This window comes from Baudoinia panamericana (genome assembly GCF_000338955.1).
Source record: "Baudoinia panamericana UAMH 10762 unplaced genomic scaffold BAUCOscaffold_1, whole genome shotgun sequence".
NCBI lineage: Eukaryota > Fungi > Ascomycota > Dothideomycetes > Mycosphaerellales > Teratosphaeriaceae > Baudoinia > Baudoinia panamericana.
Window position 1 is genome coordinate 1970664 of NW_006911257.1, and position 23792 is coordinate 1994455.

The window sequence follows — 23792 nt, forward strand, 5'->3', positions numbered from 1 at the left end:
CCTGCGCTTATGGCGGACCTGTTTATGGCAGGTCAACCGAGCCGGAACCGGACGGCAAACCTTCCTCGTTGGGCAATGGGGCCAAAAGAACGGCAAACACTTCCCTTGTTGGGCTACACTCCACGTAGCGAACCCATGCACATCGCTCTGCCAAGCGTCAGCATGGTCTTTCTTCGTAACACCACTTTGCGGTTCGCTCTACGTCTGAAACCCTTGACAGTACTATCATGGGTCCAACCACCGAGCCAACGGTCAATGATGGGCTGCCGAAGAAGATGAGAGCCTTGCAGTAAGCACCATCCTTGCACGCTCGTAAGGGATTATCTGAAGCCTCCGTAGATACAGCAAGCCGAGAGACTTCAAGGTCGTCGAGATCGACATGCCGGACCTTGGTGAAGAAGATGTGCTGGTACGCTCTGCACAAGCACATAAGCCTTCCGTAGCAGGATAACTTATTTCCTCTGCGCAGGTCAAGATTAGCGCCTGCGGCGTATGTGGAACTGTACGTTGCGGATGTGCCATTCACCATTTGTGATTTTGGCAACTAATAGCAGCAGGACTTGCATTTCCACGAGGGCGAATTCATGGCAAAGGTACGACGCTAGCGCACATGCCGGTGACTGCTATAGACAGCTGACCTAGCCTGAGTGCAGTTCCCACTGATACCCGGTACATATCGACACCTGGAGCCTGCATCAACTCGGAATGCTAACGGTTACGCATGACAGGACATGAAGCGGCTGGCGTGGTTGTCGCCATCGGCAGGCGCGTGACCACGGTTGCTGTTGGCGACAGAGTGGTCGCCGATCCTATGGAGCCTTGCCGAAGCTGTTTCTACTGTGTGCGCGATCAGGGACTCCTGTGTGAGAACATGAGTGGTTACGGCGGGACTGGTAAGACTCGAACAACCTACCAATCGCTAGTTATCGGCTTCTTGTTGACTGATATCTTGCAGTGCCTGGCGGAATGGCGGAATACTGCCGCTACCCAGCGCGCCACGTCTATCCCATTGGCGATCTGCCTTCTCTGGAAGCTGTACTGATTGAGCCCGCCGCCTGCGCGTCCCATGGTATCGAACGCATGTCGCCTAAGGTCGGCAGCACAGTTCTGCTGTTCGGCTGTGGTCCCACGGGCATGTTATTGGCTCAACTTCTACGACAGAACGGCGCAGCTAATGTAAAGATTAATGTGTCATCATGCTTTGATTGCAGCGCTGACTGCCAATAGCTTACCATCGCCTCCAAGGGTGGCCCGAAGCTCGACCTTGCAAGGCAACTCGATCTTGCGGATTCCTACGTCTGCATTTCCGATGACAACCCTTCGGAAGACATGAAAGCCATTAAGACGGCCAACCCTCACGGCTTCGATATCGTCGTCGAAGCAACAGGGGCTTCCTCCGTCCTCGAACAGTCCATATTCTACGTTCGCAAGGGCGGTACGCTCGTTGTTTACGGCGTCTACGACGACGCAGCAAAGGTTGCATGGCCACCGAGCCGTATCTGGACGTGGGTATTGACCGGCTTCGGTCCTCGCTCTTCCTTTCCTCAATCGCTAACGCTCCGGCACCAGTTACGAGATCACGGTTCTTGCATCTTTCTGCAGTACACTCAAATTCCCTGTCGTGCTTGAATACGTGAAGACGAAGAAGCTGAATCTCAAGGGAATTGTGAACAAGACCTACCGAATCGAGGAATGGGCTGAGTGCTTGGAAGCTGTGCGGAAGCAACAGGTCGTCAAGGCTGCGATTGTGTTCGACTGATATCCCATCTGCGCAACCAGGGTGCCAGGACGACTTGTTGTGCCTTTAGCCGAGCAACGAGAACCACCCCACGATACCCCACATCTTCCAAACAGGAAGTAGCCTCGGCTTCACGATGCGGAGCGGCACCGCAGTTTGTGTCTATCTTTAAGCACATCTATACAGAGCGAACAGTCTTCGTCAGGTTGCCTGATACATCTCACAACATTTTGGCTGGGCATACCCATCTTCATTTCTGTCAATCTGCCTAAGAACTAGGTATAGACTCCGCGATTCGCATGGTTTAGCCCAAGCAAGCAAACAATCATGGCTCTTGGTGAGCTTTGGTCCACCACACGAGCGGAACGCAACTGACTGTTGTCTTCCAGTCGCCGCCGCTGCAGCTGGCGGTCTTGCTGCAGCGGCCTACCTGGATGGCAAATACCAACTCGTGCGAGACTATCGGTCCGTACACAAGCAAGCCAAGGCGGATCGAGCATATCAGCAAGCGCGTACGTAGTGTCGACAATTCAAGTGAGTTAGTGCTAATATAGTGTAGTCAAGGAAGACAGACTGTCGCCGTGGTACATCCTCGCAGAAACATGCGCACGTCAACCCAACGACCGCGCCATCTGGACACGTAGCCGAAGCTGGACCTTCACCGAGCTCCATGATCAGACAGTACGTTACGCACAATGGCTCTTAGACCAGGGCATCCGGCCTGGCGACCTAGTCGGGATGTATCTCCACAACAGCGCCGAGTTCATGTTCATCATGTTTGCCACCCTTGCGATTGGAGCCGGCCCAGCTTTCATCAACTACAACCTTGAGGGGCGAGCACTGATGCATTGTCTGGCCGTCTGTGAAACCAAGCTTCTCATCATTGATGAGGATCAAGCATGCCAGCAGCGCATCGAGGGAAGCAGACAGCAGATTGAAGCCAGTGGCACAAGGCTTGTCACCCTCGACAATCTGCTGAAGAAGGTCATTACCAGTAACCCCGTTGTGGTACCACCAGATGAGCTACGCAATGGCATGAAACCGGAATGGCCATACTGCTTGATCTACACTTCGGGTACAACAGGTCTACCGAAGGGCTGCCCTTTCACCATCTCCCGGACACACCTGCTCGGAGCACATATCGATTATCCTTTCGGCGGAGTCAAGGGAAAGGACTGCTGGTACAGCCCTATGCCTTTGTACCACGGAACGGGCATTATCACGACATCGGTCGCCTTACTCTGTGGTGTTGGCGTAGCGATAGCCCCTCGCTTCTCCGTTTCGAACTTCTGGCCCGACATCCACGACTCCGGCGCAACCTTTTTCATCTACGTGGGCGAAACAGCACGTTACCTTCTGGCTGCGCCGCCGCACCCCCTTGAGCGAGCGCACAAGCTCCGTATGTGTTACGGCAACGGCCTTCGTCCGGATGTATGGCACAAGTTCCAAGAGCGCTTCAATATTCCCGAGGTGGCCGAGTTCTTCAACTCAAGCGAAGGCATGCTCAGTCTCATTGTGTGGGCCCGAAACGGCTACCTTAGTGCGTGTGTTGGTCATCATGGTCTGCCGTGGCGGCGGCGGCTGCAGAATGTTTACATCCCTGTACTCATCGACCACGAAAGTGGAGACATCTGGCGAGATCCAGTCACTGGATTCGCCAAACGCATGCCGTACGAGGTTGGAGGTGAGATCTTGGTTGCCGTACCACACCGAAGTGTTTTTGGCGGATACTGGCGCAATGCCGAAGCGACGAATAAGCGCTTTGCTACGGATGTTTTCCAGAAAGGCGACCTCTACTACCGATCCGGAGATGCACTGAGACGGACATCGGACGGACACTGGTACTTCTTAGACCGGCTAGGTGACACTTTCCGGTGGAAGAGTGAGAACGTATCAACAGCAGAAGTCGCGGAGACGCTCGGCCTTTACCCTGGAATTGATGAAGCCAACGTCTATGGCGTCACGGTTCCCGGCCATGAAGGCCGCGCTGGTTGTGCTGCAGTTCATCTCACAGTGACGCCCGACCCGGCCTTCTATACTAACCTCCTCCGCTACAGCCGTGAGCGGCTGCCACGCTATGCCGTACCGGTCTTTCTGCGCATTGTGAAGCGGTCAAGCCACATCCATAACCATAAGCAGAATAAGGTCGGCTTGCGGCAGGAGGGCGTTGACTTGGACAAAGTAGGCACGCTCGAGAAGGATGGTGGTGATGACATTTTTATGTGGTGTAAGCCAGGCTCAGACACCTATGTGCCGTTTCAAAAGAGTGATTGGGCAATGCTTGGTAGAGGGCAGGTACGGTTATAATCCAGAGCCACCATAGGGTTATGTAAGCCTGAAGATAGCATGAATCGACGAACAGCCAGACCAGCTGCACGAACGAGTCGTTTCTCTGTATGATCGTTTGCCTTATTGCAGAGGATGCTAGGAGTCACAGTATAAACCGGCGGGTTTGTGGTCTACCTCTAACACGCCCGGCTAGGGCTTGCTGCAGCTGATTGTCCTGGCTCCGAGGCCTGCAGAGGCTCTACGCTGTAGTATTTCGATGATTTGATGTATTCCTTCGACCAACCTATCCGTTACAGGAAAGAAAGGCATCATAACAGGAGCACAGATTGCTCTGGTTCGTTGCGTAACGTTGGTCCTACATGAACCACGACAATGTATCGCACATTATCCGTGCCACCATCTCTCACTTGCGCAATGCCTGGAGTACCGAACGCCCACCGAATGCTGCTTGATACGTAAGCTTCGACAGTCTCATGTGGCTGGATCTCTTCCTGCGTTAGTACGAAGCCTGTCCTACACCTTTGACAGACTGCAGACCCGGTGAAGCCAATGGATCGCAGCGTCCGTGGCAGCTCGCTTTCTATTGCCTCGAGTCTACCGAGCTGGTCTCCATGAAAACCGGCGAAGTCACACAACCACTTTGATACGTGAGCGTGTACCTCCGGCGACGGCTCGGTTTGGAGATCTAAGCGAACCATCTCTTGAAGCTCCGCTATGCCATCAGCCGTTGTCCCGGGCTGTCCATCGCCCCAGATATGCCAACGCAACACAGGTAGCAAATCTGACTCGGCGTCTGGGCGCCACTTCCGACTGCGGTCCTGCGTTTGGTTCGTTGTGTAGATATACGAGAAGTCGCCGTTTCCATCACAGATTCCCATGGCTCTCTGTACAAGCTGTGATACATTTTCGTCAACAGCACCCCAAGATGCCACCTGCGTTAACGCTCCCAGGAGTGCGTACATCCTGTTCGTTGGCCGTGCTGGATCGCAGTATCGACCAGCTACGCCCGTGAGGCAAGCGAGCATGGAACGGTCCATGTAGCCCGCAACCATCCAGTCAGCTATCGAGTCTTCGAAAGCATCAAGAACAGGGTAGCGTCTTCGGATGGCAAGCGCCGAAAGGGAGTGTTGCCTCTTGTAGCGATCCAAGGAGAAGCCGATACAATTCAGAAAGTCGTCGCCTTTGATGCTCCGGCCGCTAGATAGACCTACGGCGGTGAGCGACACTGCCCGCGCGTTGACGAGCTCCTGGTAGGTCCACACGCTGTTGATCCAATTGTCTTCATTGAGCTGATCCAACTGAATCTCCGAGTAAGGCTCGTTCGAGCGAGCGTCACGACTGATGATCTCCCAAGTGGTCGATTGCAGGACCACGATGGTCGACCGTGCACTTGAATAGATGTTTCCCATGCTCTCCAGAGTTGCGCGACGTGAGACACCTTCACGCGGGACGCAGACGGCATCGATCCAGAAAGCCTGGTCGCTGACGGCAGCGCGTTTAGTGCTCGCAATCGCCGCTTCTAGGGACCTGCGAGTGTTCGAAGAGACATTTCCGTCAACGCCGAAGACATTTGGTGCTCTGTCGATACCCCACGTATAGGAGACACAGTGGTAGCTGGACGTCCTTACATTATGGTTGCTTGATATGCGCCATCTACGGCCGGCAAGGACTTCGAAGACTCCAGTCCAATGCTTCTCCGCCTCAATTATGAGAGTAATATCCATGCGGACCCATCAGCCAGACCCAAGCTAACGTTGTAAACGGACCCATTATGCATAACTTAGGAGATGTGGACTCCACACCACAGTCCCTAATGGGGATGAGCATCAATCACTGGCTCGAAAAGGGTTGCGTGCACTCTGGTCGCATCTGATGTCTATATCTCGCCAGTGGATGCCGCTGACGGCAGCCAAGCACCCAGGACGACTGACGGCCGCAAAATATCATCTAGGAGTAGCCGACTACGCTGCCTGACCCGGACCGTACGGTTAGAAAGCGGGGATGCACAAGCTTCTTACCGGTTACTGCATTTGTCAAGTGAACTGTAACGTGCGTCTTCTCTCAAGCTCCCACATTTCAACCAACCGAGACTTCTGTGCCCTCGCGACTGCAGGTCGGACACTGCCAATGTGAGGGCGATCCTGCGGTTTCATCTCGACGCTCTGCTTAACAGTGTCGCCGGTCTGGCTTGACGACCATCGACGCAAACGCATATCGCGAGTGTTCGGCGCTGACGACGACCTTGACATCGAGGGCCGAGCTTTGAAGGAGGCCGTCTGGGTGCCAAGATCGCCGGCCACTTCCTGAACATGACTGCTCCGCCGCCTGAATAGCCACGCGAAGAAGTTGCCGACATAGCGGAATGCTGCCGAGCTTCTCACGTGCCACCAGTGCATGCCCTTTGTGGTATTCAACGAGCCGATGAGGACGAAGAAGGGAACGCACACGCATGCTGTGACGATACCGAATGTCCAGTAATGCTCATCCGTGGGCATGTTGGTCATGCCGAAAACGCTGGTGACGAAGGTCAGTGGCAAGAAGAAGATCGACACGAGCGTGAGTAGTTTGATATTGTGTCCTTGCCTATCCAACGTTAGTCGAACAAGCTACGGTACCGTGTAAGAGACTCTGGCTTACTGAATGGTGATCTCAGTGTTTTCGACCGACTTCCGGCTTTCCTGAATGGAAGTGCCCGTGAACAGTTCTTCTTTCAGGCTTTGGATCTCTCTCCGACGCTCATCGTTCTCATCGATCTGCTTCTGCAGGTTTCTTACTTCAGTCTCAAACTTCGCCTTTAACGAAGCGAGTCTTCTTCTGTAGTACTGGTTACGGTCACTGTCCCGTTCGAGAAGAGGCCAAAGAGTCTTGTGGGTACCCTCCCATACTTCGTCGGTGAACGTGTCCTCGTAAGCCTCGATCATCTTCCTGATCGATTCGTTCATCAAGCCAAGGGTTTGGGAGGCCCAGAAGTACCGCCGGGAGAGGGTAAAATGCTGGTCTTCAAATAGTAGGGTGTCACGTATGTTCGAGTTGAACATAAACTCCAGAGGTGGTGTGATGAGATCCGTGATCGCATTGTATATCGCCTCGAACCGCTTCTGAGCATCCCGGAACTCGCCAAGTACGGTTATAAGGAAAGCTTCTACGCCGTTAACATAATGCTTGGACGAGTCGTGAACCTCCGTAGAAGCGTTCCAGTCAGAGTAACACTGTAAGTTGAGAACATGCCAGGATGACCACGGGTCATAGACGTAGCCATGGCTGTCGGTAGCTCGTCGAGCCGGATTGCGGACCTTCCGTACAGCAGGTCCGTTCAACACCAGCGCGACCACGGAGCTACAGCGTGCAACTGGGATATGGTGGCCATTTTTGTCTCCCTGCTGATCTGCAAGCTGCCATTTCATGGGTTGGCAGTTCTCGCCTATGATTGTAAAGAATTCAAAGTTGAATACGAAGCTTCTCTGCTTGCGCACGTCCTCATCATATGCTCGGTGGACGTTGGCTGATGAGCCATTCGATTCGACGAGGTGCCGAAACAGTTCGTTGACGTCAAGGTACTTGTCGAATACATGATGTACCGCACCGAAGAGCATCGGGCTAGGCTCTCGCAAGATCGTAATCCGTCCAACTGCTAGGCGTTCTTTCGGGGGCTGGTTGATCTCTCTCAGGCACTGCCAGATAGCATTAGCTCTCGAGGTCTCCTCCTCCACGTTGCTTTTTTCCACTGGCAAAGGTGCGCCATCAGGTCCGATGTCGAAGATTTGGTAATGACTTAAATGGCTCCGGTCGTCTACCGGGCCTTTTTGCTTCGTCACCAGAGGCGTCTCGCGCAGGCGAGATGGGTTGTCGATCACACCATGCAGTATCTTCGCTCCGAAAGCATGGTACTTGTAGGATCGCAGATGCTCACGCAGAGACTCTTCAGTGTAGCAGAAAGGCTCCAGAGTAGTTGATACGTATAACGTCTCATCATTGTCCGTGTCCGAGTCCTCGCCAGTCCGCCGAGACTCAGATGAGGTAGTCAGGGTAGCGAGGCCGGCCGATGTCTTCCTTGCATGTGGATCTCGTTCCGAGATCGATCGGGAGACAGACTGCCTTGGTGACCGAGGCGAGCGTGGCTCCGGAATCTCCGGCAGTGGCATTCGTGGAGGCGTCGCATTGCCTCTGCTCGAGACCGGCGCTGTAGCGGCAATGTTTCGGGCGAGCAGCTCATGCACCTGACGGAAAGTGTCGAGATATGCATTCTTCTGAGCATCCAGCTGCTTGAGGAGCGCACTGACCTGCTCCGGATCACTCATCGTAAGTGCTCCAGGCTTTGGACATTAATACGTAGTGTTTTCCGGAGCGCTGTAAGAAAGTAATGCCTAAGCAGTAGAGGTGAGGCTGAAAGATTTCATTGACAATACTTTACCGTCAATCGTCATGCCGCGCCGCACAAGAACCCAATCATGCAGACGGCCCCCAAGCCTGCAGCCAGCCGTGCCATGCAGCCTCTTCTGTGGCCTTCTGGCTCTCCCGACCGGTGAAGCGACTAAGAGTCGTCAGACCGTCAGAAGACATATCTCACGACACTAACTTCGTGCAAAGAGGGTCGGGCAGAACGTCTCATGATGTACGAATCGGACTTCCGTGATATGCACACATGAGGTGTAAATGGGATCTTTATGCTTTTCCGTGTGCTTCAAGCGCAGCACGGGCCAGCTGCACACAACTGGACTGTGGCGCAACGTAATTAATCCGAAATATTGCCTAAGGTTCGCAAGGATCATGAGCATGCAAGGTGATGCACAGAACGAGCTTCGTGAGCTAGCATTCACCTGAGTTGCGGAGACCAGGAACTCAACCACACAGGTACTGCCAGCTCTGGGTCGGTCCCGCACGTACCTATACCATTCCCTCGGCTCCCGCCAAAACCTGCAAGTTCTGGAAAACCTCGTACTCCGTAGGCCTTCCCTCATCGTCACCATCAGCGTCTTCATAGGTGCCGCCACCATACTTGCTCCCGTCCGACCCACCCCCTGCCTCGCCATCTCCAAGTCCATCCTTCGCAGCCGGCATCAGCGTGGCACTATCACAGTCCAGCGCTTTCGCGCGGTAACGTGCAAGGACCACCTTCCCGTCTCTGTACTGTTTCGGCCGTTCCTAACGACCGACAACCCTCCTTCTCCTCCCACCTACCCGCCTTCCTTCCTCCTCCGCCCCATCGTCCACCTCATCCTTCCCTTTCTCCAACACACCCACCCCATCTGGGCCAAGCTTCACCCTCTCATCCCTGCCAACCTCCAAGCCCCAGTCACGGACGTCATACCAATCCTCTCCATCGCTCATGTCGGTCACCATCACACCTTTACCGTTGGGATCAGGAACCGTATGCCCTTCAGCTTTGCAGGCACGGTAGACATCACGGCGTAGACGGTCTGTGCGCTGCAGACCGGAATACAATGTTTCGAGTTGCCGGACGATGTTCTCTTGTTTCTGAACGTAGAGTAACAGCAGCTTACGTGTTTCCTCTGCTTCGTTGGGCGGGAGGCCTAGGTCGGGATCACCGAGGGCAGTGAGCGGAAACTGGAACCAGGGATTGATGGGTGGAATGCTGGCGGAGTCGGATGGGGATGGTGACGGAGAGGCAGGTGCGTTGTTGTTGCGGGCGGAGCGGTGGCGGGTGGTCATTGCGTGCGAAGGCGCGCTGGACGGGGTGGGTTCTTCGTCGCCGCCGTTGGTAGAAGGTAGTATGTTGAGTTCGTGGAGGTTGTTGGCGTGCTGCTCACCGGTGTGGTGGGACGTGCTGAGTTGATCTTGGCGCTCCTTTGCTTGCTCTATGCTAGGATGCACGGCATGTTCGTATCCGCTCGCACCATTTCCGACATGATCATGGACTTCCACCCCGTCCATCACATCGCCGTTAGGCGGCAGTGCTTCCGCAGGGTGTCCGTCTGCTGTCATGCCCAGCTCTGTCTCTGCGGCACTCATGTCTCCTAACGCTGCACTTTCACCCTCACCACTGTCCAGCATCGCCTCATCCCTCTCCGTGTAGAAAGCACCACCACTCATAAACCCGCCATCCCCCCTGAACCGCTCAAGCAACCTCTTGGCCTTCCATAACCCGGCCTTCTCCCTTCGTACCATCTCCTCCGCCTGCCTCACCATCTCCGTAAGTGCGGGGCTCGTATATGCCTGGGACAGACTCGGATGCATTGGCAACTCGGCCGCACTCTCCAGCGGCTTGAGCAAGCGCTCCAGCTTGACCTTGCCAAACGCATCTTCCACAAGCGGCTCAGCTACGTCCGCTACATCTACGTCTGCAGGAATATCCGCGGGGTCGATCATGTCGCCGTCTTCGTCATACAGAGCTGGCTTCTTGCTAATGATGTAGCGATCGTAGCCAGCGTGGTTGATCTTGCGTTTGTAGGCTCGCGTGCCGCCAGTGGTATCTAGACGCCCGAGCTGGACATATTGAGCGCTAAGGCGAAGTTTGTTGCCACGGTTGGTATGGGTGTGGAGGATGTCATGCTCGTCTTCGTTGTCCTCGTCGCCGGCGGGATCGACTGGAGAGGCAGCGCGGTTGCGACGAAGCGCAAGCTTCATGCCGCGAATCGTCTCCGCGATGTGAATCTGCTGGGATGTCATACTCATGCTGGGCGAGGAGCATATGTTGTCTATAGTGTGGACTGGCTAGCACGCTAGGGAGAGAAGAGAACATGAGAGGGTGTTCGAAGGAGTGGGAGGAAGAGACGGAGAAGGCGCAGAGCGCACATGTCAATGTCAATGTCCACTCGCGTCACTTGTAATGGCCACGGCAGGTCAGCCGAGGCGGATCTGTCCGCAGCGGATTAGATCCGCTCGTAGCCCTCGGTCCCGGGTGACGACGACATCCTCCCGTAACCAACGCGCAAGCCTGTCTGTGAAACCGTCCCATGGCAATGACCACTCCGCCTGTCGGTTGACCGCCGGGCTGCCTCGATGTACGGGCTTGTCGAGGGGACGACGGTTAACGCAGCGGTATTGCTTACCCGCTTCCTCCGGCAACACCAGTAATACTGACATAGCCCTGAGACCAACATTGCCGGGCACGATGGCTCGGGTCTGCTCCTGATAGTGGTATCGCTAGCATCTCCCTTATGTGAGAGCTTGCTTTCCGGGACGACGAAGACGTTCAGCAAGGTCGACGTGCATTCGTCCGAGCCACAAGCGGGGTCAAGAGTACCATTTCCGTTCGACTTACCCTTCCCTACTTTTGCGTTCATACCATCCCGACCTGAATTCAGCGCTCTAGTTTTGCCTGATGATGATGGCTTATAGTTCTGGCGTAGCAAATGGCCTGCCGCACACAAATGGCGCAACCAACGGGGAGAAGACGAAGCCGGACATTGTCATCGTACTATTTCCATGCCACTCCCCATCCTCTATCCACACTGACTAGCGTTCCTGCAGGTCGGTGGCTCCCTTGGCGGTCTCTTCGCGGGGACTGCTCTAAAACACCATGGTTACAACACAACCCTTCTGGAGCGCACTCCGGAAAACCTTCTACACAACCAAGGCGCCGGCATCGTAGCCGGAGGTGACACGATTGAGTTCTTCAAGCGCTACGACCGGACTGGCAAGCCTGTTGCAGTGCCCAGCTACAAACGGATCTACCTCGACCAAGAGGGCAATGTTATTCATGAAGAGATTAACCGGCAAAACATGACCTCCTGGGATCTGTGCTACTACCTGCTGCGGGCCAACTACGATCGTGTTGATAGTCCTTACCTTGCGGACGGCGGTAAGTTGCCTGAAGTGCGACCCACCGACGGCAACGTAACGTACCGCTACGGCTGCACTGTGACAAACATCAAAGACGAAGGCGCCAGGGTCCGTGTCGCTTTCAAACGGAAGCAGAAAGATGGTAGCGAAGTTTTTGACTCGATTATAGCAGATATGGTCGTAGCTGCCGACGGTCCCAGCTCCACCATCCGCGCTATGTTCGAACCGGACATCAAGCGGACCTACGCCGGTTACTGTGTTATCCGTGGCACCGTCCCCGAAAAAGCTGCTACTCCTAAAGCTTTGGAGGTTTTCCGCGAACGCTTCTGCTTCTTCCACGCTCCCGGTATCCAAAACTTGACATACACCATCGCGGGCGAGCATGGCAACACCGATCCCGGACATCGCTTGCTCAACTTCGTCTGGTACGCCAACTTTCCTGAAGCCTCTCCCGAGCTGGAGACATTGATGACGGACAAAGACGGCCGGCGAAGGCACATCACGATTCCGCCCGGCATGATTGCACGGGAAGCCTGGGAGATGGTGAAGAAGATGGGGCATGCTCGGTTGCCGCCGCAGATGGCGGAGATGGCTGAGAAGACCACCGCACCGTTTGTGCAATGCATTACTGATGTGATCGCGCCTAAGAATCTGTACATGGGTGATAAAGTTGTGCTGATTGGCGATGCGTTGGCGGGCTTTCGGCCGCATACCGTCGCGAGTACGAGTCAGGCCGCATTCGATAGCATGATTTTGGCGGAGTGGCTTGATGGCAAAGTGTCAAGAACAGAGTTTGTCAGACAGACGATGCAATTTGCGAGGGGCATTCAGAGGATGGGAGTGGAGATTGGAAACCGAAGTCAGTTCGAGAGTCTGCCGATGGAGGAGTATATCAAAGATCGCAATTACGCGAGTATCAAACGAGAGGACAGAGAGTATCCGGAGTGGACGTTGGAAGGACTGGATGAGGTTTGAACAAGATCGCACATCTTCACGCTCACGCTCGTGTGGCGACGCTGCATACTTCGCTCCCTACAAGCTTTCCGGAGCGCGGATGGAAAAGGACGGAAGCTGGTTGAGGATCCGCACGACGCTTCACATGCTTGCATGCAACCACTGGATCAACGCGGACGCCTGCCTCGTAAGATATGCTCCCATTCACAGCAACTAGCGCAACTTTGCAAAATCACATCACAGCAACTAGCGCAACTTTGCAATATCACATCATAGCAATATCAGTACACAGCAAAGACTCGACTACTCTAAAACGGCTGCGACAAGTTGGTCGGGACTGAACCATGCTTGATCTGCAACAAAATAGATTCTTTCTACGACGACTGTGCCACCTGTGTGCGCCCGAAGCGAGCTGAGCGGCGAACGCGCTGCAGCACAGCAGCATTGCTCAAGCTAATAGTAGGCAGTAATTCACAATCCGTGACGTGTAATGTTGGCGGAGGAGGCGTACCCTGACGTGCTCGATGTTCTGATGCTATCTCATCGCTGAGTCTACGTCCGGAACAGGACCATCAGAGTGCGATATCATGGCGAATCTAGTAAGGACTTCTAGTCGACGGCGAGTCGGCAAACACATCCGTCGGCTGTTCGGCGCCGATGCCCTACCTCCACTTCTACCTCCACCTCCATGTTCACCCCGCACCTTGGCATCGAGTGCCTTGCATGGGATGACAAGCAGCAGGAGCGGAGCTTGATAATCCCACTTACCTCCTACCTCATTCTATGAGCAAGCAATTGCCGCCCGGCTCTTTATTCGCTCATCGTGCATACTCCACCACACCCGCAGTGCAGCTCGTATGCACAGAGTGTCTGGTGCTCACTCAACCCGCTCAAGCTGCCTTGCCGATGCACTTGCTACTGCAAGCGATGTCTTGTGATGCGAGGCATAGCTTCTCCGGCTGTCGATGGTTGACTCCGCAGGAGTTGAGGGGTAGAGATGGTGTAACGGTGTGTTGAGCCGAGCGTTATAAGTAGCTGAGAGACGTGGTGAGTGTTCCATTGTACCTTGTTCAAGTGTTACAAGTTCCAAGAGAGGGAAGTGAGAAGTCTCAAGATGCAGGCGTTATTCGTTCTCGCCGCTCTCTTGAGCGCATTGGCTTATGCTAGCCCGCAAGCACCACCTCACTACCCTCCTCACTGGAACCCTTGGCCCGCGGACACTTGGCCATCGTGGGCTCCTTCCCCATCCTCGCCTTCTCCCTCTACTGCATCGACTTTGCCGACCGCATCCAAAGCATCTACAGTATCTTCCGCCTCTGCCGCTCCTGCTTCCTCGTCTACATCTACCGCTGGAGGCGCCCCCGCGGTCACACTCAAGAATGGCACGGTCTCTGGTTTGCACTCAAGCACATACAACCAGGACTTCTTCCTCGGTGTTCCATTCGCTCAGCCTCCCGTGGGCGAGCTGCGCTTCACCGTGCCGCAGTCTCTCAACACGACGCTGAGCAGCATTTATCAAGCCACGCAGTATGCGCCTGAGTGCGTAGGTTATGGCGGAGACGACATCGGGTACCCTACGTCAGAGGACTGCTTGTACCTGTATGTCCGGCGCTGACCTGACATTCTGTGGTCACCACGCTGATGGAGTTGCACAGGAATGTTATTCGTCCGTCTGGCTATTCCGGCCAGGCACTTCCGGTTGGCGTATGGATGTAAGTCCTGCGAACAGATTCATCAGTTGGAAACCGAAGTACTAACTTGCGTGTGCAAGTCATGGTGGAGGTCTGTACATGGGCGGCACCATCGACCAGCGCTACAACCTCTCGTTCATAGTGCAGAATTCGGTGGCTATTGGCAAGCCCATCATCGGTGTCTCTATTGGGTACCGCCTCAGCGCATGGGGCTTCTTGGCTTCCAAAGAAGTTAGAGGTAGCGGCAATACCAATCTCGGTCTACGCGATCAACGTCTTGCGCTCCACTGGCTGCAGGAGAACATTGGTGCTTTCGGCGGAGACCCAACGAAAGTGACTATATGGGGTAAGGCCAGTCCCTGTAAGCGGTGATACAGACACTGACGATTACAGGTGAATCCGCTGGCGCCCTTTCCGTCGGCTTCCAGCTCACGGCCTACAACGGCCGCGACGACAAGCTCTTCCGAGCCGGCATCATGGAGTCCGGCAACCCAGTCAACTACAACTCCTTCCTCGATGTCGACACCTACCAGCCCCTCTACAACGCCATGGTAAACGCCACCGGCTGCTCGGCGGCGGTTGATACTCTTGACTGTCTTCGCCAAGTCCCCTTCGCCACTCTCAACGGCTTCCTTAACACAACGCAGTATGCAAACGCTTTCTCCAGGCCAATCGTCGACGGGGACTTTGTGGCCCGCTTTCAGAGCATTCAACTCAAAGAAGGCGCCTTCGTCAAGGTACCAATCATTGATGGCGCGAATACGGACGAGGGTACCGCGTTCGGCCAGACAGGGATCAACAACACCGCGGACTTCATCACCCGGGCCACAAGTAACACTAGCCAGGCTTACTTGCCGGCAGCGCTCGGCCCTACCATCGCCAACTTGTATCCCAACGAATGCGACTACTGGGACCCGCCTCCATCTGAACTATCGTGCGACTTCACGTACCCTGCTTCATACGGAGCTCAGTACCGCCGCAGTGCCGCTTACTTCGGCGACGTGGTGATGGTAGCCAACCGCCGCGGAGCCTGTCAGGCCTGGACCCGCAATGGCGTGCCAGCCTACTGCTACCGCTTCAACACCCGCCCCGCCGGTCTCCCAGTCACAGCAGGCGTAACCCACTTCCAAGAAGTCGCTTTCGTCTTCGACAACATCAACGGGTACGGCTACAATGCCGCTCACGGCACCATCAACCCTTTCACAAACGTTTCGTCGCTGTACATCGACCTGGCGAAGCTGATGAGTAACTCGTGGGCGAGCTTCATCTACGACCAGAACCCGAACAACTATACAGGCAGACCGGCGCAGACGCCTGCTTGGCCGGTGTACGATAACAGCAACCCGCAAGACATTGTGTGGGATGGGAACGTGACGAGTTTGGCGTACCCGGAGCCGGATACGTTCCGGCAGGCGGGCATTCAGTGGATCATTGATAATGCCATTGCGTATAATAGGTAAGGTTGAGCCCGGAAGCAGAGTCTGGGAGGTCGCATGAAGCTTGTCACGATGTAGCAAGCCACAGGTGGTCGGAAATGGGAGTTGGTAGGATGATGGGGGCCGTGGTGAATCTGGCAGTTCGACAACGCAGCGCTTCAAGCGGCTGCTCGAGCGGCGCCTACTTCCAGTCACGACTAGTAAAAGATCTCGATGTGGCTCTTGTCTGCCATGGTTCGGCCATATGTTGGGGAAGCATGCGTCGAGCTCAAGCCGTAGCGCAGACAGCCGTGAAACGAGCCTATGAATGCCACGCATGGTTACGTGCTGGTGTGCTTTGCATTGCTTAGTGTTGCACACTTCGATGAGATGATGCTGCTTGTGGCCGAGAAATGGCTCTAGGTAGATGGACATATTGTACCATGGTCCAAATCCTCTCTCCTTTCGATCCGACGTCCATCGAAGCCCGCATGCCAAGGGTATCGGCGTATACTCTCCAGCAATCAAAGGAGTCATCACAACTGCAGGAGGTAGCGCTGGCCTAGGTTAATTGGAGTCCGACCATTGACCAGGCAGATTGCCTGCCTGGGTGCCTGAATTCACAAACAAGCCCACGCCAAGTCCTGCAGGATGGGGCCAATGGGGTCTGTTAAGCGCTTAACAGGTTTGACACGTCTTGGAAAGATGGACGATCTAGTCATCGAGACAACGTCACTCACGCATGTCCACGTCTCCTTTCTGCTCGTATGCCGGCAGCAGAGAATCTGAAGACAGTCTTGGGTATCGTATCGCCGTCTTGCGTCAGAAGCTGTCGATCCGGCACCTCGAGCGGCTGCACGATGTATCCACGGGATAGTCTCAGGTCACACAGCCCTCTCAGCCTTGTATCTCGATGTCGTGTCCTCCCGAGATGCTTAACTTGCTGCTTCAATGAGATACCACGCCTTATAGCACCGATACTGAGCGAGCAAGTTGCATCAATCACGGCGACATCGAATAGCAAGTCTTGTATGAGGCTGTATGGGTAGTAGCAACAGCTCATTCGCCAAGACTCTTCAGCCGAACGGGGCAGGATACCTTGGATAGAGAGTGAAGCATCGTGATCACTTGACGGGACAAGATGCCTCGGGATGCCCGATGGCATAAATTCAAATGGTATGATTCTTCTTACGATGAGACGAACGATGAACCAGTGGCAATCGAACCCTCGCCGAATGTTGCAGACGGCATGTGTGCAAGCTGCGCCGCTCTTCATCTGGGACAAGCCTACAATGCAGGCGGCGTACGGACTGGCGCCCTTTATGAGCGTCAGGATCCGGACCACCCAGCGTTCGTCTCTATGAGCGCATTGTTGTCTTCAGGCCATGGGTGCGCTTGTTGTGACTTCTTGTTTCATGCCATACGGAGGGCCTTGTATATTCGTTGGCCTGGCACAACGACCGAGTTCGATTCCGAGGAATTCAAGGAATTTTGCGAAGCTCGCTTGGAGGGCATCGAGTCGAGAGGCACTTCCCTCACATTGTTTGCAATCAATCCCAAATTGCAAGGGACCATGAGAGGGCGTGGAACGGTGGAACTATATATTGCTCCGGAAAGCTCTGAAGAAGATCGAGAAACCAGAGGCAGCCTTCGCCCTTGCAACAAGGATTTGGCAGCGGATGGTGCAGCGCTGTTGCTCGCTCAGTGGCTTGAAGCATGCAACAATACGCACTGCGAGTGTCAACCTGCTGCAAGTACGAAACACATACCTAAACGCCTTCTGTACGTCGGTACGGAGCAGCAACCGGCGCTGAGACTCTGCTGCACCAACGAAGTCGCTGAGCCATACGTAGTGTTGAGCTATTGCTGGGGCTTGGGGAATGACATTCGTACAACGTCGGAAAACGTGTCCATACACACGGTACGCATCGAGGAAGACAACCTACCCAAAACGTACAGCGACACAATCGCACTAACGCGCAGGCTCGGTATCCGGTGGCTGTGGATAGACGCACTCTGCATACTTCAAGACAGTTACAAGGATTGGGACGAGCAAGCTGCCCAAATGGACGCCGTCTACCGCAACGCTTACCTCTGCATCTGTGCCAGCAGTGCAAGTGGAGTGTCAGAAGGCTATATTCGACCTCGCAAAGACCTGTCTGTCCGATGTGGTTACACAAACGTGATCGGAGCTCGCCGGCCATTACGAATAGCAGAGACCGAAGATGACATACCGACACGGAACGACTACCTCGACGAACCCTTACTGCAACGAGGGTGGGCGGTTCAGGAGCGCATGCTCGCGCGCCGTGCAGTACTTTTCACCACCCGGCAGATGCTACGGGAATGCGCAAACGTCTGTGTGCCGAGTTTGGCTACGCCACTAAAGCAGATGACGCAGAGTGGCAACGGCACGTGGCCTTTTGACGTAGCGGAGAAGAAGTGTCCCAGATTGGCGCATTGGAATCATGGCATGAAGCAGTGCAGGACTACTCGCGATGCCTGCTCACGCGGCCTGCCGACCGCCTCCCCGCTATCTCTGGCTTGGCTCAGCAGTATGCTTGTAAGTTCGGTGATCGCTACATTGCAGGTCATTGGGTAAGCAGAATCGAGTCTGAGATCTACTGTGCACCGGTTGAATACATGACTAACGCACCCACCCACCGAGCTCTAGGAAACGTCACTGATCCCAGGGTTGATGTGGTACAAAGATTCAAGTAGATGTGTCCCGTTAAACGAAGATGGTAAAGATTACCGTGCCCCGACATGGTCATGGGCGTCAGCGGAGAGTGGTATTCACTTCGTAGGGTTGTCGTGCTATAACGCCATACCAATAGCGCAAGTCATCAGCGCGAAAGTCATTCACAAAACAGGACACGTCTTTGGTGAAGTTGTCGATGGATACGTGGACCTCTATTGTTACTCTGTGGTGGCCGACCTCCAGGACCTTGATGCCGGCAAGCACCTGCGCTTCTCGTTCGAGCGGAATAGAAAAATCTACCATTCCTCCATTACAACTAGTATATGGCTCGACAACGTTGGCTATGCCGGCTCGTGTAAGGTGATCTTCCTTTCCAGGGATCATGATATTCACGAAGCGATGAACGGCCTCCTCTTGCTCGAAGATGGCAGGGGAAATGGAAGCTCCAAAAAGCTCGGCTGCTTTTATGACATGGGGTTCGAACCTGAGCTCGAGGTGGCGGATCTCGACAAGATTCATGTACGGATCATTTGAAAGGTGGTCCGCCTCGCACCTTCGATACCACTGGCATAACACGATGGCGCGAGGGCGGGTGACGGCGGGGTGCAGCCATTAATCAAGATGACAGAATCTACATGCCACGCTTCAACAGGACAAAAGATGTCAACTTCCGTTAACCAGACTTCAGCAGTCCCTGCTCGTCAAGATACTTTGTAATAATCCGCACCGCCTCTTCAACGCTCGTCTTCTCACTGTGAATGTGAATCTCAGGCTTCTCCGGAGCCTCGTACGGCGCACTAATGCCCGTGAACTCCTTGATCTCACCCGCTCTGGCTTTCTTATACAAGCCTTTCGGGTCGCGCTTCTCGGCTTCCTCTACTGGAATGTCAATGAAGACCTCGATGAATGGTAAAGGCGAGTCGGTATTCTTGGTGTCGGCGTGCAGTTCGCGCGCGAGTTGGCGGTCGGCCTTATAAGGCGAGATGAACGATGTCAAAGCGATTGTTGTCGAGTCTGCGAATAGCTTCGCTACCTACACGTCGATCAGCAGCTGGCTTCCGCATAAAGGCACTTACGCATGCTTCGCACCTCTGCTATCCGTCGAATGTTCTCTTCTCTATCCTTTGGCGAAAAGCCAAGGTCCTTGTTGAGACCGAAGCGCACATTGTCACCGTCCAGTCTGTAGCATGCGAGACCTTGGTGGAGGAGGTGTTGTTCAAGCGCTATCGCAATGGTGGACTTGCCGGAGGCAGACAGTCCTGTGAACCATACCGTGCATCCCTTCTGCTTTCGTAGCTCGCTTCGCTCCTTCCGTGTGAGACCGGCATGCCAGGTGATGTTCCTGCGCTTATATCAGGGACAGTCCGTGCTCGCGTGCTTGCGGAATGGCGGGGCAATGGACGCCGTGTTGCCATTGGCGGGGCTGACGTACGTTGACATGATGGAGTAACTGATTGAGAGGAGATGGTATTTGGTCTGCGAAGGACTGGGAAGAAATAGCAGGGAGGAATGGAAGAAGGTGTTGCTACGGTCCGTTTTTCGAAGACACTGCGACCATTGGCGCAAAGCGTCATTCGTTCCTGCATCGGCCCGACGCATGGCAAGATGGCGTGCTCAAGCCGTCGAGCCCGACTCCATCTCTTCCATCTTGTCTTACATCCATTCACGCATCAAGCCTCGACAAGTCCCCTAGTGGCCATAGTATCGCTATAAACCGCCCGGAAGCGAACACGAGTCGATGTCGCCTCGGCACCCTTGGAGTGTCCCTCCATCTCCGACCGTTCGCCTGCACTTCATGCTTTCTTTAGTTCTCTCCTACTACGGTTGCTCGAGTCTGCCAGTCTCTCGACTCCTGTTTTACTCGTATCTTGACCCTTGGATGCCATTCGGCTTAGGTTCAAACAGATCTGGATGCCGAATTTTGTTCAGCTCCAACCGCTTAGCCGAAAAGCAAATGTTTGAGGAAGGAACGAACGACGCTCACATGTCGTAAATGACGCTCCAGTATGCTCTTACGCGTGGTAGGCTATCGTTCATTCACAAGAACTTCACATTCACTTATTTATCACCAACACTCCCTTGGTCAAGTGACAACTTCGCAACACTCTCTTCTCCATCATACCTTGCGTCTTCCTCGAGCACCCGCCGAGCCGATTGGACACAAGCAGCATCTTGAACCGCTCATCCGAGCCAAGCTGAGTGACCTTTGTGCTTTGGACTCTCGCATCGTTGGGTAAGTGAGTGTTGCTTTCGGGCGGTGGGTGAGCCGGCGGGCAGGCCAGTGGTAGACTTGGTAATCGCGGAGGGGAGAGTGTCGGTGTGACCGACGTGGCGGAATCGTCAGTGCGCAAAGGGCTGTCGAGGGTTACTAACAAACAGTGTCGATTCCGCATGCATCCACAGGTCTACAGCTATTAACGAACCAACCGCAAGCTACCATCGAAATGGTTGATTGGGACCGTATCCTCGAAGCATTTGCTGGCGCGGTAAGCAGAGCGAATGTCATATCTCCTCTATCAGCTCTGAGGCACAACTGACCCTCCTACCCATTGAACCATAGGGCCTGGCGCGCGACATGCGAGCGCGTCGCTTTCGCGAAGACGTACGCCGCGCCGGCATTGCGCAGGAGCAACGCGCGAGAAGCGCAGCGAGTTCGACGCGACCAAGCACCATCCCAAGTAGGAGCGGTTTCAGTGGGCGCACAAGCGATGAACCCTCTTATGCCCCGCCGTACGTCTGGCCTCCTGGCAGCATGAAACCACGCAGGACCCACCTTGCATTTCGCCATCCGATTCACTACGGGTCGCGTGACCGTTCTACAGCGCTCCCTGATGCGCCTCCGTTGCTTGGAGCACGAACGAATGGTTTCAGTAGCTTCTATGCGACGCCGAAGGATAGCTGTGTTGCGTCACCTGCATTTCTCAATCAAAAGACACCCGAGCCGGCAGCTCAGGAACTCGCGCCTGAGCCTCGTGTCAAAGTGGTCCGAGCAGCTCGCCCGCGCAGTTCGCCGCCAGTCGATCCGAGGTACAGTATCCAGCCGATCATGACTCGACCATTTCTCGAGTACGGCCCGGATGCCGGCTTCTCTTCTGCGAGGTACCATCCCGAAGTTGAAACCTCGAACATGTTCCCATTACCTGGTGACGAGGACCTCGACGATGCGCACTTGGCGCCGACTCTGGAAGACAGCGAGGAAGTCAGGGTGGAATGGAAGCTGCGTACACGACCATCGACTACGATTGACGAGACTGGTTGCATCATCCAGAAAGGCTGGGTCACTCCCACGCGTTCCTCACGCAACACCACACCGCAGAGCTCAAGGGCGGTCTCACGCACCGCCACCCCGCAGCGATCGACTGGCACTTCGCACAACACCACCCCCATGCACTCGAAATCGCCTTCGCCGGTGATCCCACGCTCGGCCGCAATGTCGTCTTCGCTGCTTACCCGCGGCCTGCACATGCTACCAGAGACACCGACAAAGCCACCAGCACCGAAGACATGCGCCCCACAAATTACGTGGGCTGATATGCCGAACACCAGGATCACTGCGTCTGCCGACAGCGCGGTAATTGTGGATGGAGCTGCCGAGGCCGAAACTGCGGCTCAGACTAAGCCGGTGACGCGTGCGCCGCAACCTGTTCGAAGCATCCTCAAGAATCGCAACGTCTCTGCTCCGGCGGGTGGCAGGCTTAACAATAGAGGCAGAGGCCGTGCAGATCTCGCAGTGAAGTATTAGTGCACCGCGGAGATTGAAGGATAATGGAGCGGCCCCGGAGGCGTTACATTGATGATTTATGATACCCAACTTGACGAACCGATCCTTTGATGGCGGAAAGCTGTTTTTCTTGCTTGGCCTCGTGGAAGGCTGAGCTGATGAATTGTTGGTGCAGCACAGCGACTGCTTCAGCGCTCGAAGCGAGCGGCGCCATGGATGGGCACTTGCTCATTGTTGAACCGCCTTCACGATACTTTGGTTGCGTTGCTCGGCCTTCGAACACGGTCAGGGCTGACGAACGCTTAATCGTAATACAGATCGAAACGAATGGTGTGACTCTTCACCCCGGGCTAACACCACCCTTCCAGTACTTACTCGGTACAAACGGCATCTTCGTAACCACCGCCTTCCTCCTCTTCGCTCTCACCACCACCTGTAACTCCGTTCCCGCCTTGTGCAGCCCACTCTGCACATACGCCATGGCAATGTTTTTCTTCATCGTAGGGCTTGGACAGCCCGACGTCACTTTGCCGACAACATTCCCCTCACCGTCTTCCACCACGGCGCCTTCTCTCGCCGGGGCGCCGTCGACGACCAAACCTATCCGCCGCCGCTTCACGCCGGTGCCTCCCTCAGACTTGGGCATCAACTGCGGTATAATCGCTTCCGCGCCATTGAAGCCCGACCTTTCCCTCGTCCGTCGTGACTTCGGTATGATCCAACTCAACCCCGCCTCGACGGGTGTAGTCGTGTCGTCCAGATCGTGCCCGTACAGACACATCCCAGCTTCCAGGCGTAGACTATCCCTCGCTCCGAGCCCGGCGAAACGAAGTCGATCGTCCCCTGCACGTTGTAGGAGTAATTCCGTTACCGCGACGACTTGGGATGGATGGATCGACAGCTCAAAGCCGTCTTCGCCTGTGTACCCGCCCCGGCTCGCCACGATGGGGAGGCTTTCTGCGGAAGGGAGGGCGAGGGTGATGTGTTTGGCGGTGCCGAAGTACCATTTCTGCAGGTCCACTCTGCAGGTCTCCGCTAGCGCCGATTTGAGTATTGAAGCTGCTAGTGGGCCTTGCAATGCGATGAGGCCATAGGGCTCGCCGTCGTGTTGGAGATGGCGAAGGTGGACAACGGGGTTGATGGTGTTGTCCCAGTTCTCTACAGCTTGGCAGAGGAAAGTGTAGTCCTTCTCTCTGCAGCCCGCGTTGAGGACCACGTAGAACAAATGTCGCGGTCCGGCCTCGAGGCGCGTGATGATGCAGTCATCTACTATCCCGCCCGTGACTGGATGCAGCAGCGCGGATAAAGTGTTCTGGCCTGGAGGTAGGGATTTGAGATCCGCGGGGGTCAGTGACTCGAGGAACGCTTCCGCGCCAGGTCCTTCGACGTGGTATTGTACCATGTGGCCAACGTCAAAGAGGGAGCATTTCTCACGAGTCCAGATGTGGCTCTCGCCCACGCCGAGGTCGGAGTACTGGACTGGCATGGAGTAGCCGCCGAATGGAACCATTTTGGCGCCATGGCGGAGGTGGAGGTCGTA

The 23792-nt window shown here is 55.1% G+C and overlaps 11 protein-coding genes across 11 annotated transcripts; 6 read left to right on the forward strand and 5 right to left on the reverse strand.

Annotated features, from left to right (window-relative positions):
• Positions 1-21: 21 nt before the first annotated feature.
• On the forward strand, positions 22-1912 carry BAUCODRAFT_204777 (uncharacterized protein). Its single transcript, XM_007674282.1, has 9 exons — positions 22-289; positions 340-409; positions 470-502; positions 558-593; positions 654-669; positions 729-893; positions 956-1176; positions 1228-1505; positions 1570-1912. Exons 1-9 carry the CDS (start codon positions 228-230, stop codon positions 1757-1759), a joined length of 1071 nt encoding a protein of 356 aa, XP_007672472.1. The 5' UTR covers positions 22-227; the 3' UTR covers positions 1760-1912.
• On the forward strand, positions 1848-4190 carry BAUCODRAFT_204927 (uncharacterized protein). The gene is made up of 3 exons (XM_007674283.1): positions 1848-2075; positions 2128-2250; positions 2298-4190. Exons 1-3 carry the CDS (start codon positions 2066-2068, stop codon positions 4043-4045), a joined length of 1881 nt encoding a protein of 626 aa, XP_007672473.1. The 5' UTR covers positions 1848-2065; the 3' UTR covers positions 4046-4190.
• BAUCODRAFT_204933 (uncharacterized protein) lies at positions 4191-6129 on the reverse strand. The gene has a single exon (XM_007674284.1). It carries the CDS (start codon positions 5749-5751, stop codon positions 4336-4338), a length of 1416 nt encoding a protein of 471 aa, XP_007672474.1. The 5' UTR covers positions 5752-6129; the 3' UTR covers positions 4191-4335.
• Positions 6061-8325, reverse strand: BAUCODRAFT_144829 (uncharacterized protein; the record flags this gene model as incomplete). Its single annotated transcript, XM_007674285.1, has 2 exons — positions 6061-6610; positions 6665-8325. 2 exons carry the CDS (start codon positions 8323-8325, stop codon positions 6061-6063), a joined length of 2211 nt encoding a protein of 736 aa, XP_007672475.1.
• A 357-nt stretch (positions 8326-8682) lies between these two features.
• BAUCODRAFT_29735 (uncharacterized protein) lies at positions 8683-10756 on the reverse strand. Its single transcript, XM_007674286.1, has one exon. It carries the CDS (start codon positions 10658-10660, stop codon positions 9170-9172), a length of 1491 nt encoding a protein of 496 aa, XP_007672476.1. The 5' UTR covers positions 10661-10756; the 3' UTR covers positions 8683-9169.
• A 173-nt stretch (positions 10757-10929) lies between these two features.
• On the forward strand, positions 10930-13136 carry BAUCODRAFT_136005 (uncharacterized protein). The gene is made up of 3 exons (XM_007674287.1): positions 10930-11026; positions 11081-11402; positions 11459-13136. The coding sequence occupies exons 2-3, from the start codon at positions 11310-11312 to the stop codon at positions 12743-12745; spliced, it is 1380 nt and encodes a 459-aa protein (XP_007672477.1). The 5' UTR covers positions 10930-11026; positions 11081-11309; the 3' UTR covers positions 12746-13136.
• A 415-nt stretch (positions 13137-13551) lies between these two features.
• On the forward strand, positions 13552-16365 carry BAUCODRAFT_82446 (uncharacterized protein). Its single transcript, XM_007674288.1, has 4 exons — positions 13552-14323; positions 14380-14436; positions 14496-14761; positions 14809-16365. Exons 1-4 carry the CDS (start codon positions 13839-13841, stop codon positions 15873-15875), a joined length of 1875 nt encoding a protein of 624 aa, XP_007672478.1. The 5' UTR covers positions 13552-13838; the 3' UTR covers positions 15876-16365.
• Positions 16366-16552: 187 nt separating this feature from the next.
• On the forward strand, positions 16553-18706 carry BAUCODRAFT_29738 (uncharacterized protein). Its single transcript, XM_007674289.1, has one exon. The coding sequence runs from the start codon at positions 16972-16974 to the stop codon at positions 18430-18432; it is 1461 nt and encodes a 486-aa protein (XP_007672479.1). The 5' UTR covers positions 16553-16971; the 3' UTR covers positions 18433-18706.
• A 259-nt stretch (positions 18707-18965) lies between these two features.
• Positions 18966-19971, reverse strand: BAUCODRAFT_128244 (uncharacterized protein; the record flags this gene model as incomplete). Its single annotated transcript, XM_007674290.1, has 3 exons — positions 18966-19564; positions 19621-19873; positions 19964-19971. The coding sequence occupies 3 exons, from the start codon at positions 19969-19971 to the stop codon at positions 19205-19207; spliced, it is 621 nt and encodes a 206-aa protein (XP_007672480.1). The 3' UTR covers positions 18966-19204.
• Positions 19972-21015: 1044 nt separating this feature from the next.
• BAUCODRAFT_205053 (uncharacterized protein) lies at positions 21016-22433 on the forward strand. Its single transcript, XM_007674291.1, has one exon. It carries the CDS (start codon positions 21107-21109, stop codon positions 22271-22273), a length of 1167 nt encoding a protein of 388 aa, XP_007672481.1. The 5' UTR covers positions 21016-21106; the 3' UTR covers positions 22274-22433.
• A 159-nt stretch (positions 22434-22592) lies between these two features.
• BAUCODRAFT_118996 (uncharacterized protein) lies at positions 22593-23762 on the reverse strand (the record flags this gene model as incomplete). Its single annotated transcript, XM_007674292.1, has 1 exon — positions 22593-23762. The coding sequence occupies one exon, from the start codon at positions 23760-23762 to the stop codon at positions 22593-22595; it is 1170 nt and encodes a 389-aa protein (XP_007672482.1).
• Between the last annotated feature and the right edge of the window lie 30 nt (positions 23763-23792).

Bases quoted from the DNA above. Each gene is read 5' to 3' on its own strand.
- BAUCODRAFT_204927 (XM_007674283.1), top strand. The intron at 2,251-2,297 runs GTACGTAGTGTC...AATATAGTGTAG, and splicing joins TCGAGCATATCAGCAAGCGC to TCAAGGAAGACAGACTGTCG.
- BAUCODRAFT_205053 (XM_007674291.1), top strand. From the start codon at position 21,107: ATGCGAGCGCGTCGCTTTCGCGAAGACGTACGCCGCGCCGGCATTGCG.
- BAUCODRAFT_82446 (XM_007674288.1), top strand. From the start codon at position 13,839: ATGCAGGCGTTATTCGTTCTCGCCGCTCTCTTGAGCGCATTGGCTTAT. The intron at 14,324-14,379 runs GTATGTCCGGCG...GGAGTTGCACAG, and splicing joins TCAGAGGACTGCTTGTACCT to GAATGTTATTCGTCCGTCTG. The intron at 14,762-14,808 runs GTAAGGCCAGTC...TGACGATTACAG, and splicing joins AACGAAAGTGACTATATGGG to GTGAATCCGCTGGCGCCCTT.
- BAUCODRAFT_204933 (XM_007674284.1), bottom strand. From the start codon at position 5,751: ATGGATATTACTCTCATAATTGAGGCGGAGAAGCATTGGACTGGAGTC.
- BAUCODRAFT_136005 (XM_007674287.1), top strand. From the start codon at position 11,310: ATGATGATGGCTTATAGTTCTGGCGTAGCAAATGGCCTGCCGCACACA. The intron at 11,403-11,458 runs GTACTATTTCCA...GCGTTCCTGCAG, and splicing joins CGAAGCCGGACATTGTCATC to GTCGGTGGCTCCCTTGGCGG.
- BAUCODRAFT_29738 (XM_007674289.1), top strand. From the start codon at position 16,972: ATGCCTCGGGATGCCCGATGGCATAAATTCAAATGGTATGATTCTTCT.
- BAUCODRAFT_29735 (XM_007674286.1), bottom strand. From the start codon at position 10,660: ATGAGTATGACATCCCAGCAGATTCACATCGCGGAGACGATTCGCGGC.
- BAUCODRAFT_204777 (XM_007674282.1), top strand. From the start codon at position 228: ATGGGTCCAACCACCGAGCCAACGGTCAATGATGGGCTGCCGAAGAAG. The intron at 410-469 runs GTACGCTCTGCA...TCCTCTGCGCAG, and splicing joins TTGGTGAAGAAGATGTGCTG to GTCAAGATTAGCGCCTGCGG. The intron at 1,177-1,227 runs GTAAAGATTAAT...GACTGCCAATAG, and splicing joins GACAGAACGGCGCAGCTAAT to CTTACCATCGCCTCCAAGGG.